Source organism: Microcaecilia unicolor, chromosome 11 (assembly GCF_901765095.1).
Source record: "Microcaecilia unicolor chromosome 11, aMicUni1.1, whole genome shotgun sequence".
NCBI lineage: Eukaryota > Metazoa > Chordata > Amphibia > Gymnophiona > Siphonopidae > Microcaecilia > Microcaecilia unicolor.
The window spans coordinates 102251853-102267133 of NC_044041.1; the positions used below are offsets into that span (position 1 = coordinate 102251853).

The 15281-nt window shown below is 47.0% G+C and overlaps 1 protein-coding gene across 1 annotated transcript in view; it reads right to left on the minus strand.

Annotated features, from left to right (window-relative positions):
- LOC115480953 (disintegrin and metalloproteinase domain-containing protein 10-like) overlaps positions 1 to 15281 on the minus strand; it is a 261843-nt gene that overhangs the window by 16424 nt on the left and 230138 nt on the right. Inside the window, exons 18-20 of the mRNA XM_030219937.1 lie at positions 4397 to 4580; positions 2070 to 2169; positions 750 to 970 (exon numbers count right to left, since the gene is read on the minus strand). Coding sequence (XP_030075797.1) covers positions 750 to 970; positions 2070 to 2169; positions 4397 to 4580 — 505 coding nt within the window. The remainder of the gene's footprint in view (positions 1 to 749; positions 971 to 2069; positions 2170 to 4396; positions 4581 to 15281) is intronic.

A 15281-nucleotide genomic window follows, 5' to 3' on the forward strand; every position in this document is an offset into this window, starting at 1 on the left:
CGCGGCGCCCTTGAAGGCAGGCGCCCCCCTGCGGTGCTTACCGTGTTGGCACGGCCCTGCAAATCAGGGACCAGCACTGCCAGTGAGGCACTGGGCCAGCCATTGATTGCTATGTTGATACAGTGCTATAGAAATAATAATCTTTCTTTCAGTCACAACATCACATATAATATTAGCCTTCTTGAATGCAGGATAACTCTGTTCAATTAGAATCTGAGTCACAAATTATGGTAGGAAAGACCAGGAGCAAGGCTATGCTGACAATAGATTTATAGACAAGAAGGATTACAGCTGATACAGCATCTATAACAGGGTATAATTTGTTTTTTCAGATGTAATTGGATGACGCTTGACCTCTTCCCCTCATGAAGGAGTTTTTAGGACAGGTTTTTCTATAGTTTTACTGGCTTGTCTACTCTTTGCATGTTATTTGTATGAATTTGAATGTGTTACTGCAAGCTGATTTGTTCTTTAGAAAATGGGCTAATAATAAACTTTGCATTTTAAAAATTAATCATTGCACTATTGTGTGGCTCACATTTGTGGAAAAGTGCATAAGAAACATATCAGAACCTGCTTTAATGTGCAAAGGCATCTGTGACCTTCTGCTTGCTGGGCAGTCTCTTTAATGCATGAAAGCTTCAAAATGTACTGAAAACAAGAGATGCAGGAAAAAAGGAAAATACATTTCATTCACAGACAGGCTAAAAAATACAGAAAGGAAGAAATATATGCTAAACATTTCTCACTTTCATCCAGGTTGATATATCCTCCAGTTCAATGAAGTTCAAGATTGCATTTTTCAGTCTAGCAATTGGTCCGTCTGCATCCACAAGCTGACAGATGTGAAATTTATCACAGTAGCCTTGTCTCTGTCCACATGGAGAGCCCGGAGGAAGTGAGATTCTGGTGCCATTAAAGTACTGTTGCAGTGCCATGGAGGCAGTGCTGACACACATTTGATCATCTCCTATCAATACACATCAGAGAGGTCAGATATTATTATCCCAGGGTAGGCAATTTAAATAGCATTTCTCGGTGTACAGCAGTGCTTTTTCTGGGAAAATAAGCCTTTATAAAAATGCATGCCTGATATGTGCATAAAAGTTATGTATGTATAGCCTGTATATGTGCAACTAGCTTTGATTTTAGCTAACCATCAAATTACCCCAACTGACTCTGTACCACGCATCTTGTTCCCATCATATATCTGCTCTTGGCCCCTCAGCTATATGGTAAACTGTATTGCAGAAAATCATTAGCATCATATCTATGTTAGCTGAATGTTCTAATGCATGCTTATTAAGTGTATCATTAGTATTATGCTAACATGGTATTATATCTCTGGTACTTGAATTCCAGTGCAGTTAAATGTGTATATTATTGATGCTGTTTTACAGTAGTTCTATTATTAGGTTTCAATTTATTGTTTTCAAGTTTTCCACATTTATTGTATTTATGTTTATTCTTGGTATTTTACTATTGTTATTCTGTTAACAAAATTGTAAGATTTATGTTAAACTGTACCTGCTGTACACTGCCTTGGGTGAATCTCTTCATAAAGGTGGTTAATAAATCCCAATAAATAAATAAACTTTGCCTGTATAGAGTGGAGGCATTTGCAGCCATGGGGTTGGGAACAGGTTCTTGTTAACGTGCCTGCTTTTGAAAATTCTGCCATAGACACCTAAGTTAACCCAGAACCAGGGCTGTGGAGTCAGAACACCAAATCTTCAACTCCGTCTTCTCTATTTTTCTATCGTCCATCCCCTGCTCTGACTCCTACTATGTATAGTAAATCTAAGAGAAGTTTGATTAATTACAAAAACAGGATATTTCTTTATGTACAAAATTAGGATTAATAGACCACAACATATAATTATTTGAAGTTTGAACAAAGAACCTGAACAAAAAAAAATGCTGTCAAAATGAAAGTATGCAATAAACTGTCGTAAGTTTTTATTTTGAAGCTGCAGTCAGAGTTGGAACATGTTTATGGATTCCGACTCCAACCCAACCCAAAATTGCTTCCGACTCCACTCCACTCCACAACTCTGACTCCATCTTACCTGGCAGTTGACAGCACAGATTACATTTCTCTTGCATTGAGCTGCTGTCACAATCACACTGCTCCAAACCATATTTGACGCAAAGCGACTGATGACAGAACTGTGAAAGAAAATTAAATCTAATGAAATTAGAAATCTGCATAATGTACAAAGCTGTAAAATATGTGGAGTGGTCTTCAAGGCCATCTATGTAGTTAAAAAACAATTTACTGGAGTAAAGTGGCCTGTGTGGAAAATTTCCCACCTAAAAGGCGGACACAAGCTTCACAATGTGCATGCTTTTTAGCATGTATATATGAAAGTTTTCTCCCTCTCACCTGTCTGCGCAAAAGAACAGTGCAAACTACAGAGGCAATATATTACGTCACATATTTCACCCAAATTTTCAAAGGGAAAGTGCCTGAGTGATTTCCCTTTGGAAATTCATGGAAAGCACACGTGTTAAACCTACCTGAGTAGTTTGTAACTATGTGAGATGTTTGATCATATATGCAGCTGTTGTCTATAAAGAATAAGCTAATTAGTGAGAGATGTGTTTATAAGCAGGTGAACTATAAATAGGGCAAGTCAGTTCCCACAAAATCCAATCTCCTCTTCCCAGATTAGGCTGACCCAGAAAATGTTGGCACTTTGCGGTCTTTGATTTTTAAAAAATTAAAAGGTAACCTCTTACCTATAAGAAACAAATCTAAAATATGATCCCCCCAAAATGTGTTGGCCCATCAATCATCCATCCCAACATATCCAAAAAGTACAGAAAAGGCTGAACGATTTCATCTTCAGCACTTCTGTTGACATGTTCATTAAAATCACCTAAAATTAATATATTTTTTGAAGGTAGATTCATTTCCATTAAAATTTCAATAAAAGAAGTAAAATCCATATGTAATACTCCTGGAGCACCATAACATAAAATTACATTAAAAATTGTGGAGATTAAAACTAGTCTTCCCACAGAGTGATTAGAAAAGGCTAGAGGAAACCAATTTAAATAATGGTGGAGTCTGAAAGCCACCTAATTTTCATATTATCTTCAGCCTGATAACCAGTGTGTTGAAGTGTATGAAATGAGCCAGATGACTGAGGAGAAGTACTAGAACTGTTGTATGAAAGACCTTCCTGGAGGTGTTGGGAGTGAAGAACCAGGGGGTGTACAAAAGTCACCCTAAGGTTAAGGAGGAGCCCTAACCTTGACAATGATTGTATTAGGTCAGGCGCTATAGAGAGAAATTGTTTCTAAGTTATTTTTTAGAGGCAAAACTCTGGTTGGCACCGGAGAAGAGTCAGTAAAAATTTGCATTAAAACCACCACCAACAAGAAAGGTTTACTCACCAAACCCACTAATGACTCTTTCTGGTCTAGAAATAGGTGTCATGTTGTGTCACACTACACTACATTGTTTCAACAAGTTTGTGAGATCAACAGAAGGGAGCTACAACCTCCCAAACAAGAACAGTTCCTTAGTCCAGGAAAAGTCACAGAAAGATAACAGGAGTGATCATGAATTAGAGGCTGACCTAGGGTTACCATATGGCTCCAGAAAAAGGAGGACGGATTTAGCCAGCCGGGTTTTACTTCCATTGCTTTCAATGGAAGTAATTGAGCCAGCCGGGTTTTACTTCAATTTCAGTTTCGGTTTCTATGCCAAAACCAGCCTGAAATCTGCTTTCAGCCTTGTTTTAGTTTCAGAAACTTTTGGCCCTATGCTTTATGGCTCTCTTCCTCGCCCCCTCGCACCCTGCTGGAGTCAAAGGACCTCATCTTTCTCCCTTTCTCTCCCTACAGGACTGAATGATCTCAACTTCCTCCCCCTCTTTCCCCCCAAAATAGAAGATGTCCCCCTTCCCAGACCCATCTGTAGGACCCCACAGGCTTACCATACCAACCTGGTGTTCTAGTAGCTTGTAGGGGCAGCAACAATCCCTAGTCACTCCTGCCTATGCTGTCTCCGCAGTTAAAATGGCTGCTGCAACTTCCAGTGGCAGTCTTGCAAGATTGCTGCTGGAGATCTTGGCAGACATTTTGGGACTGCAGCGGGCCTGGGCAGGAGTGACTGGTAGGGAGGAAATTGAGCTCCTTCAGTTTGGGGGAGGGGAAGGAGGTGGTGGTGGTGGAGGTGGTGGTAGTAGTGGAGGAAGGATGGAGGGAGTAGGAGCTGTTCCAGCTCGGGGGCTAGGCTAGTTTCATATTTGGCTGAAACCAAGCAGTAAATTTTGGCCACAGATTCAGTTTCAGTCACCCTCTATCGTGAATATAATTTTCTTGAAATAATGATGCTCTTTTCATTTTACCATCCTATCCACAAACAGCAATGTTTTTCACTTACCCCGTTCAAGCATATCCTTGTTCCAATGTTACAGAGTGTGTAATTGTCTTTTGGATCAGGCACAGAACATTTGGCTGATTCTCCCGTACAATAACTCTCAAATCTGCACTCAGACTCCTCCTGACATAGAGTTCCTTGTGGTTTATAATCACATAGGTGGTTGCAACACAGTCCTTGGCTGGGACTAAAAGAGTGGACAATTAATGTAAAAGCATATCAATATACCATACATGCAAAACAGACAAAGGGATTGGTGCAATAAAATGTGCTATGCTTTAGTGCAGTGGTTTGCTTAAGATTTTTCCGTGCTAGTCTTACTACTGATGCAGCAAGACTTCAAACACGTAGGACTGTACAAACAGCAGGTACATTTGTTGGTATCTTTATGCAATTTCTAAACAGAAACTAATTAGCTACAAGGCATACGGAGTCGTTATAGGATTATAATAGGAGTCATAGAAACTGTAGGAAGCAAATAACAATGTACCACCAGGCCTTAACAGTAGCCAAAAAGCAATATTTCTTTCAATGCATTGAACAGGCTACAAATTCAACCACACAGCTATTCCAAATAATAAAGTATGCTGCAATCCCCACAACAGAACCTGCTTTCCCAGTTACAACTGACCAGCAATGATTCTGCTACATATTTTGCTGGCAAAATTAAAGGTCACTATCAGGACCTACAGAGAGTACCATCGGGCCTCCCACCAGCTAATGAGAACACTCCCTCCTTCCCTCCATGCAGAGCCATCTGGGACTCATTCAACCAGGTAACAGAGGAGGTTCCTGAACCCTGCTTCTGCCTAGCTAGGGTGTTTACTCTGAGTGTATATCCTGAACCCTGCTTGTATATCCTGAGGGTATATCCTGAACCCTGCTTCTGCCTAGCTAGGGCGTTTACCCTGAGGATTATCCTGAACCCTGCCTCTGCCTAGCTAGGGTGTTTACCCTGAGTGTAAATCCTGAACCCTGCTTGTATATCCTGAGGGTATATCCGGAACCCTGTTTGTATATCCTGAGTGTATATCCTGAATCCTGTCTCTGTCTAGCTAGCGTGTATTTCCTGGGTGTTTATCTGGAATCCTGCCTCTACCTAGCTGGTGGGTTTACCCTGTGGGTATTCCCTGAACCCCGTTCTGCCTAGCTCGCTGTGTGCCCTAGTCCTTGCTCCTGTTACGCTTTTGTACGTCTTGTCTCCTTGGTCTGTCTTGTGTTTCTTGCTAGTGGCAGCGCAGCAGCTTTCAGTCTGAGTCTAGTAGTTAGTCTAGCTTCCTCGTGTTTTCCTGACCCAGGGTGGGTCCTCTGGATCTCCAGTTCCGGCCTCGTCCTGCAAGTCCTGCTGGCCACCCGCATGCTGGAGCAGGGCCATGCCTAGGGCCTCTGGTGCCCCCCTGCAGACTATCAGTTGGCGCCCCCCCCCGGTAGGTGCCCTCCAGAGGTCGGCGCCCCCCTGCGTTGCTTACCCCGCTTACTGTGTTGGCACGGCCCTGCGCTGGAGCTCAACTCCAGGGGAACGGTGGTCAAGTGCAGGTGAAGCTGTTCCTGTTCCAGTTGCCTGCCTCAGTCACGACTCCAGTCCAGAGGTCCAGCCCTGTCCTTCCTTGTTTATTTATTTATTTTTATAAACACAGTACAACAGTGTTCGCACACAAGCAGTCAAAACTTTCAGTTGTAATTGTACATTGGATCAAAGAAACCACAAATTGAGCCTTCCTGACTGTCTAGACATAAACCACCTGCCTGGCTCACACTACATACTGCATTTTCCATTTTTATCCCCACTCCCCATCCCATTCCCCACACCCATCCTCCATTCTCACCATTTGACCCATACTATAACACATCATCCACACCCCATACACCACCCTCCTACCCTTCCTTATTCCTCCCCTCCCTCTTCATCCCCTTGTAAAGGTAGCACTTTTAAACAACATGTCCACAGGCTATGATATTGCTTGCTAGCAAGCTTTGCTGAAGTAGAATAGATACGACACTCATTTTCACCAACTGCTCTCGTCTTAGTATACCAAACCTCCACCGGGACACTCTCCGGGGATGTCCAGAATTGTAGTATGGACTTCTTTATCAATAAGAGGGAAGTATATATGAATCTCCTGCAGGGTTTAGAAAGGCCCTGGGGCTATTAGAAGAGTTTGATCCCCCAACAGTAAAGTTGCATAATCCCACTCTATCTGCCTATTTGTAACTTCACTAATCACCTGAAATGCCCGGTTCCACAGAGAGAGAGACGGGCACTCTAGGAAGGAATGGACAAGATTCCCCCATCCTTACTTACATTTAATACATTGACCTTCCCCCCACAGACCCATGACTACCCCCCCTGGCCTTTGTGATATGTGCCCGTTGCAGTATCTTATATTGCATTTCCTGTAGGTCCGCTGCCTTAACCATGTTATAAATAGTGGAGAAGAGCTTACTAAATTGTTTTATGGTATAACTCGTGCTCAGCTCTCCATTTCACTGATCCATCAATCGTTCTATCCCCCTCAAGGGCAGAGTCATGTATAGGATTTTTGTTATGACTGTGCCCCTGTGTCATGCTCTCATTCATCTTGCCCCCTGGTGGTCAGACCTGGGGGTCGCAATTGTCTGTCTGTGGTTTTCCCTGTTCCAGAAGTCATGCCGGTCCGGTCCGGATTTTCTAGCCTGCCAGTTGGTCTTCAGACTTTTTGGAACTAAGCAGTTTCCGTACCTGGTGACCTCCCTGGCTGTTTGCCTTTATTAACCACCTGGAAGCTTTCCTAGTTTGCCTTGCAACAGAGCTCTTCAGAGGTGTGTCTTCTGCGATTGATTGTTGCTGTGCTTCCTTGCTACTTTCAGTTTCTGCCTATCTCTGCCTTTGAACCTTTGCCTGGACCTGGACTTTGACTTTGCTTGTCGCTTGTCTTTGAAACTTGGCCTGGACCTGGACTTTGACTTTGCTTGTCGCTTGTCTTTGAAACTTGGCCTGGATCTGGACCTTGCCTTTATTTGCCTGCTCACGGCGCTGCTGGGTTTGTGTACTATCTTCCTGCTCTCTGCTGTGGCTTCTGTTCTGGATCTGCAGCTCCAATCCGGAGGGTACCGGTCTGTCTGGGTTCCGCCTTATTCCCGGTGGGTGTTCCTCCTGCCGCTGCCGCTCCTCGGCAGTAGACCAAGGGCTCACTATCCAGTGTTTCGTGTGAAGCGTGACAATTTTATACCACGTGGAGAGGCTGTTCGCCTTAAATGGTGTACTTAGAAGTATCTTGTCTAGGGGCCCCCACAGCCATCAGTCCCCGTAGGCCTTCACTAAAGAGGAGAAATAATGCCGCACTTGAAGGTACTGCAATAGATGATTATTAGGGATGTCCCACCTTTCTTTCAACTGATCAAAGGATTCTAAGTGCTCCTGTCCCTGCACCACAAGGTGGCCCAGCATCACACAGCCCCTCTCCTTCCATTTGTCAAACACAGAACATCTTATACCTGCTGGGAAGTCCGCATTACCCACCAAGTTTAAGAAGGGGGAAACCTCCGGTGCCCGGTTCTGGTGCCCTCTCCACCACACCCACGCCCTCCGCAAGGGCTGTAAAAAGGCCAATTTCCCTGCAGTATCATATATATTACTGGGTTTCATATGTATTAAGTTTGTAAAAGACCATGGGGCACACCAATCTTCCAATCCCCCGCCAGGCAAAAACCGGTATTGACCCGTCATGCCCTCAAAGATAAGTCGCATAAGCGCAGCTATGTTATATAAGCATAATTCGGGCAGTGCCAAACCCCCCGCACTCCTACTGAGAGAGAGCTTCTGATGTCCAATCCTTGCCCCCTTCCCCCGCCATATAAAGGAGCGAATAATAGAGCGATACAGATGTTCATCCCTCCTCAGTAACCAAATGGGGGCAGCTTGTAAAGGGTATAATATTTTTGGCAATAAAATCATTTTAACTAAGGCTATTCTGCCCATTAGGCAGAGTGGCAAATGCTTCCATCTGTCACATAGCTTCCTAATGTTTTCCAATGGATCAACCACGTTTTTTTTGTAAAATATCAATGCATTAACACTGAGATAAATTCCCAGGTACCGCATGGCTCCCTTTGCGAGCGGTATTGATAACCCTGACATTCCAGGATCCACAGAGCAGCCTGACAACGGGAGCAGCTCTGATTTGGAGCAATTTACCCACAGACCCGATAGATTCCCAAAGTCCCCTACTAGTGTAAGTACCCTGGGGAGATCTCTGGGTCCATTTGCCATATATACTAAGATGTCATCCGCAAATAAGTTTACCCTGAGTTCCTGTTTACCCACCCTTATCCCCTGTATATTCCTGCTGTTCCTAATTTTTATAGCTAGCGGCTCTATAGCTAGCAAGAAGAGGAGCGGTGACAGTGGGCAACCCTGTTGTGTGCCCCGTTGTAAGGAGAAGCTCTCTGTAAGTTTACCATTAATCAACAGCCTGGCCACAGGAAGGGTGTAAAGAGCTTTAATCCATGAAATGTACGTCCCTGTGATTCTGAATCGATTCAGGGTCCAGAACAGGTATTGCCACGAGATGCTGTCAAATGCTTTTTTCATGTCTAGCCCCGCAATTACTGCAAGCCCCCTTTGCCTTTACACTCCTGTATGGCCAAAAGAGCTCTCATAATATTCATGGAGACGGAACTCCCCGGGACAAAGCCCACTTGGTCTTCGTGAACTAACCAAGAAACCACCCCGTTCATGCGCCTGGCCATTATAGCGGCCAGTAGCTTGATATCTTGGTTTAATAATGATATGGGGCGATAGGAGCCCACTTGGGTCGAATCCTTACCCGGCTTCGGTATTAATACTATATGGGCCATATTGTTCTGTATGGGTAGTCCCTTGTCCACTATCCCATTGAACCAGGTTCCCAGTGGGGCCACTCCAAGGTCCGCTAGCATGCGATAATACTCTGGGCCATAGCCATCTGGCCCTGGTGCCTTGGTCAGTTTTAAGGATTTAATAGCTTGTCTGATCTCCTGCTCTACAATGGGGCCATTAAGAGTTTGTAGTTGCTCGGGCGTGAGTGTAGGGATATCAACATCCCGAAAGAAATCCTCGCATGCTGCAGAGTCAAAGTCTCATGCCCCATATAAGGATCTGTAATAGTTAACAAATTGTTGTGTAATATGCTGCTCTGTGGTGTACTCCCTTCCTGCAGCATCCCTAATGGTAGTAATGATTTGTCGCTTGCGGTATGGCCGAACCAGGGTAGCTAGTAGTTTCCCAGCTTTGTTTCCCCATTTGAATAATTTAAATCATTGGAAATATATGTCCCTCTGCGCCCTCTGGGTCAGAATGTTATCTATCTGGTATCTGACCTCTACCATGCGAGAGCGATCCGATGCATGCATAACACTTGTGTGTGCCTGTCGCAGCTGATGGTATTCACTAGACAGTAAGAGGTCCGCCTCTCTTCTCTTCCTTCGCCCTGCAGTGTATGCTATTATGTGACTCCTCATCACTGCCTTCGATGCCTCCCAGTATGTGCCCGTGTCCACATCCGCCGTTTGATTATGCGTTTGGTAGTCTAGCCACTTATTTCGTAGATATTCCCGAAAGTCCCTGTCATGATACAGTGAGGGGGGAAACTTCCACACCTCCCTGCCCCTCAGCAAAGGACACTGTCATAGTAACTGCTGAATGATCGCTTAGTGCGCAGTCCACTATGTGGACGTGGGATGACCTAGAAAGCAGCGAAGGTGTAACGAGTAAACAATCGATCCGGGAGTAGGTATTATGGGGATGGGAATAAAATGTAAATTCACTGTCGTGTGGGTGTAGGATTCGCCAAATATCCACAAGCCTCAATTGTGATGATAAAAAGTTAACCCCTCTACTTCCCCAGTTCCCTCCTCTTAACTTCCGGGCAGTGACGTTCCTAGGGGGGCTGACAACCGGAGCGGATCGCCGATGCGCCCCGCCCCCCGGGTGCAGCGCCCCCCGGAACAGCGCGATGCCCCCCCCGGCGAAAGAACCCCCCCGGGTGCACGCCACTGGGGGGGGGGTGCGGCGCGCCTGCCAGCTCTTCGTTTTCATGCTCCCTCTGCCCCGGAACAGGAAGTAACCTGTTCCGGGGCAAAGGGAGCATGAAAACGAAGAGCCGACAGGCGCGCCGCACCCCCCGAGTGGCGTGCACCCGGGGTGGACCGCTCCCACCGCCCCCCCCCCCTTGGTACGCCACTGCTTCCGGGGTTTACTGTCAACCGTCTGGTAAGCCACAAAGTTAAAGTCTCCCCCCAGCACTATGTGGCAATCTGGAAACGGCACCAATTTGGCTACTAGGTCTGCAAAGAATTTTTGAGAATAGACATTGGGCCCATAAACATTGCACAATAAGAAACTCTGGCCCCAGAGTTCGCCCAGAACAAACACGTATCTCCCCTCCTTATCCGGGATCACTTTGTGGGTGACGAAAGGCAGTTGCTTGTGTATTAAAATAGCCACCCCCCTCTGCCTGGAGTTATAAGAGGCATATACTACTTCCCCCACCCATCCCCTCCTGAGTTTTTGATGTTCTGTCGCAGTTAAGTGTGTCTCCTGAATAAATGCTATGTCAGTTCTCTCTTTTTTCAGCCAGGAGAGTACCTTAGTTCTCTTAACCGGGGAATGTAGCCCGTCCACGTTAAGAGTGACCACTTTCAAGTTAGCCATCATCACCATAATGGAAGATACCTTTTATGGCTATGCTAACACCAAACCCGCCGGCCTCCCAGCTGGACCGGCGAATTCCCGCTCTCTGACGCTCTAGGCTCTTTACACAACTCTTCAGCACACTGTGCTCGCCCTCTCTTTCCTGAGTCCCAGCCTGTGATTCACTTCTTGTGCGTGTTCCTTTTACTCCCCCCCACCGTTTCCCTCTCATGCACACCCAAACGCCAATCACATTCATACACAGCCCACTCCCCTCCCTTCCCCATCCCGTTCTTCTTCCCCTGCCCCCCCTGCCCTCCCCAACCCTTCCTCTCCTTCTTCAACCTTCACCTTCCCCGAGTCCGCTCTTAGCCGCTCCCCAACCCCTCTCAGGCCTTTATTGCTCAGATCCCTTCCCCTCAAACTGGGAGTACAGGCCCAAATCCTATAAACTGGTAACATAAAAGAACCCCCCAACCAGGTAACAACCGTTTCAGTCCCCTAACTCCTTCTCCCCCATTAGAACTGTATCTATGAGCCCAGCCCAAACAACATTAACAGGCAAACCTATCAACAGCTGAGACTCAAGTCTTCTTTCAATGTGATACTTCATGGGCATCGATATCGTACAGCAACTGCATGCAAAGTTCTTTCCAGCTCCCGCAGCTCCAGCCTCATCAGCCCTCTTGTGCAGCAGCATTTATCGTGCGCAGAAACGCTTGAGCTTCCCCCACTTCCTGCATGATAACTGTCTGTCCACCATGCCATATTCGCAGTTTGGCGGGGTACAGAAGCGCGAATCTCACTCCCTTCTTATGAAGCTCAGAGCACGTGGGCGCCATTGCCCTTCTCTCTGCCGCAACACGTGCAGAATAATCATTAAACAAAAGCACACGATGGTTCTCATAATCCACACTCCCCTTTGCTCGAAATGCTTTCATTATCTTTTCTTTGGAAAGCCAGTTAGTGTAATGAGCTATAGCCGTGCGCGGCTTGGTGTTGATGTCTCCTTTTACTCCCATCCGGTGGGCTCTGTCACAGCAGAAGGTACTTGGGGACTCTTTCAGTCCCAGCTCGCGTGGCAGCCAGGAATCAAAAAAAACGATACAGTTCATTGCCTGCCACCGTCTCCGGTAACCCGATCACTCGTAAGTTGTTCCGGTGGCTGCGATTCTCTTGTTCCTCGATTCTCTCTCACAGTTCTCCCGCCTCCTTCTGCAGTGCTGTGACCAGGTTCACCATGGCCCTTGCCTCCTCCTCGCCCATCGATATGCGCAGTTCCATCTCTTGGAGCCGTTCTGGGTGCGCATCAAATTTTTCATGGATTTCCTCCACTGCTGATTGCAGCTTGTTCAGTCTATCAGCTAGTGCCGCCGATACGGATCGCGTGATCTCCTGCACCCATTCCGTAGTTTGCATGAGCGTCGGGGCCGGGGGTAGAATCGGGCCTGAATTCTGGGCCTGCTGCGGTGTCGCCATCTTGGGCAGGTCCATTTTCCGTGGTACTTTTGCTTTCCGTTGCACCCTTGTGGGCATAACTCAGGCGCCCAACCTTCTCAGTCATGGCCCCGCAGTGACCAGGGATGTTTTTCTTTCACCAGTACCTGTTTTCCAGCGTTTAACACGTCGGGATCTATGTTTTATTAGCAGATTTTGGCTGGTTTCAGGGGAGCTGCCCAGATTCACGTCCTCCTAGGAAGCAGGCATCACATGACCCCACCTGTCCTTCCTTGTGTCCCGTTCCAGTTCCCGTGCCTCTGCCGCTCCTCGGCAGGGATCCAAGGGCTCACGATTCCTGGTTCTGCCTCGAGGACCTGACAGAATGCAAAGGCCCCGACACTAAAGGAAGTTCTGGACCACCAGTAAGCCAAAAAAAAAACAGTTGTCTTAGAACAGTTAATCAAGCTTAATATAATGGGAATAGAGCCAATCAGCAATTAATTTTAAACAATGCTGAAGTGGAGAAAGATAAGGGGACAGCAAATCTGTATAATGAACTGTCAGGAAATCGTCTGCATAGAAATAAAAATGGATACCACCGTATTGAATAAGGATTTATTTACAAGGCTTGATATATGATCAGTTGCAAAAAGAGAGAGTTAGAAAGTCAAAAGTTAAAAACCTGTTGAAAGAACCAGACTTTAAGAAGTTTCTTAAAGGTAGGATAAGAAGGTTCAGTTTTTAGTTCCAGGGGAAGAGAGTTCCAAAGTTTTGGAGCTGCATATGAAAATGCAGTTTCTCAAGTTACATCTAGTCTGATGTGGGATGGAGGGGGAAGCTGTAAAAGACTTGTTGTGATGAGCATAGCCTGTGGGTAGGGGTATATGAGAAAAGTAAAGTGTAAATACCATCAAATACACCAAAGATTATTTGTTATTCTGAAGTCTATTGAAAACTCGCTACTTCAGTCTAGCCTTTAAGGAAATATGCACTCTTCTCAAATAAACTCGGCATTAATTTTTACCTCATCCCACTTCCCACTACTCCTGTCTATCCCAGTTAATCCTAGCCCTTTACCTTTTTCCTCCATATTTCAGTTATCTAGCTTAAATCACTAAGGGTCTCTTTTACAAAGCAACACTACCGATTCCTGGTGTGGCAAATGAGAGGAAAACCATTCAATTCCTATGGGTTTCCTCTCATTTGCTGTGAGGGAATCGCTAGCATGGCTTTGTAAAAGAAGTTCTAAGTCAGTGATGGCGAACCTATGGCACGCGTGCCAGAGAGGGCACGCAGAGCCCTCTCTGTGGACACGCGCGCCACTGGTCGCCTCAGCCCGTTCCAGCCCTCCCTCCCACCCACCCGGCGTCAAGCATTCCTTCATCCCTCCCTCCCTCCAAGCAGAAAATTTAAAAGTCTTCCCTTGTCGCTGTTAAAGCCGTGTCAGCAGTAGCAGTGAAAGCTTGCTGCTGGTTTGACGCGCCTTCAGCCTTCCATCTCTCAAACTCTGGTCCCGCCCTCATTTCCTGTTAGGGCGGGACCAGAGTTTGAGAGACAGAAGGCTGAAGGCGCGCCGAACCAGCAGCACGCTGTCACTGCTACTGCTGACGCGGCTTTAACAGCGACAAGGGAAGACTTAAATTTTCTGCTTGGAGGGAGGGAGGGAGGCCGGGCGGGCTGGTGCCGGGTGGGAGGGAGGGATGAAGGAATGCTTGGCGCCGGGTGGTCTGGTGCCTGCTGCCGGGTGGGTGGGTGGGAGGTCGGCCTGGTGCCTGACGCCGGGTGGGTGGGAGGGAGGGTGGTCTGGTGCCTGCTGCCGGGTGGGTGGGTGGGAGGTCGGCCTGGTGCCTGGTGGGTGGGAGGGAGGTCAGCCTGGTGCTGGGTGGGAGGGTGGCTGGGAGGCCTGGTGCCGGGTGGCCTGGTGCTTGGGTGGGAGTGCAGCAGGCCTGGTGCTTGGGTGGGAGTGCAAGTTGGGTGGATGGCCTGGTGCTGGCCTGGTGCTGGATGGGAGGTCTGGTGGGTGGCCTGGGTGGGAGGCCTGGGTGGGTGGCCTGGTGCTGGGTGGGTGGCAGGGAGGCCTGGTGCTGGGTGGCAGGCCTGGTGCTGGGTGGCCTGGTGCTGGGTGGGAGGTAGGGAGGCTTGGTGCTGGATGGGAGGCCTGGTGCTGGGTGGGTGGGAGTGCTGGGTGGCCTGGTGCTGGGTGGCCTGATGCTGGGAGGGAGGGAGGCCTGCCTGCCTGCCGTGCTGGGTGGGAGGGAGGCCTGCCGCTGGGAGGGCAGGGGGGAGAGGAGGACAGGAGGGTGGCTGGACATGAGTGGCTGGAGGGGAGGGCAGGGGGAGAGGAGGGTGGCTGGAGGGGAGGCCAGGGGAGAGAGGAGGGTGGCTGGTGTAAGGGGGTGTGGGTATCATAGGGGTGGAGTCATATGTGGTGACCCCGCCCATAATGAGTACCGGCACTTCGCGATAAATAATTAGATTTTGGGTTGCTGTTTGGGCACTTGGTCTCTGAAAGGTTCGCCATCACTGTTCTAAGTATTTAATTACATCTGTTCCTAACTCAAGTTTTCTGGTCTAACATTATATGATATATTTTACTTTCTGTTAATACAGTTTGAACATGTTCATGCTTTTCTAATTGCTATATAAGCCACATTGAACCTGAGTTCTACTTGGGCTAATATGGGATGTAAATGTCATAAATAAAATATAAATAAATAAATAAATAAATAAATAAATAAATAAATAAATAAATAAAGGGGCCTTTCTATGAAGGTGCAGTAGGGCTACCGTGTGGGTAGT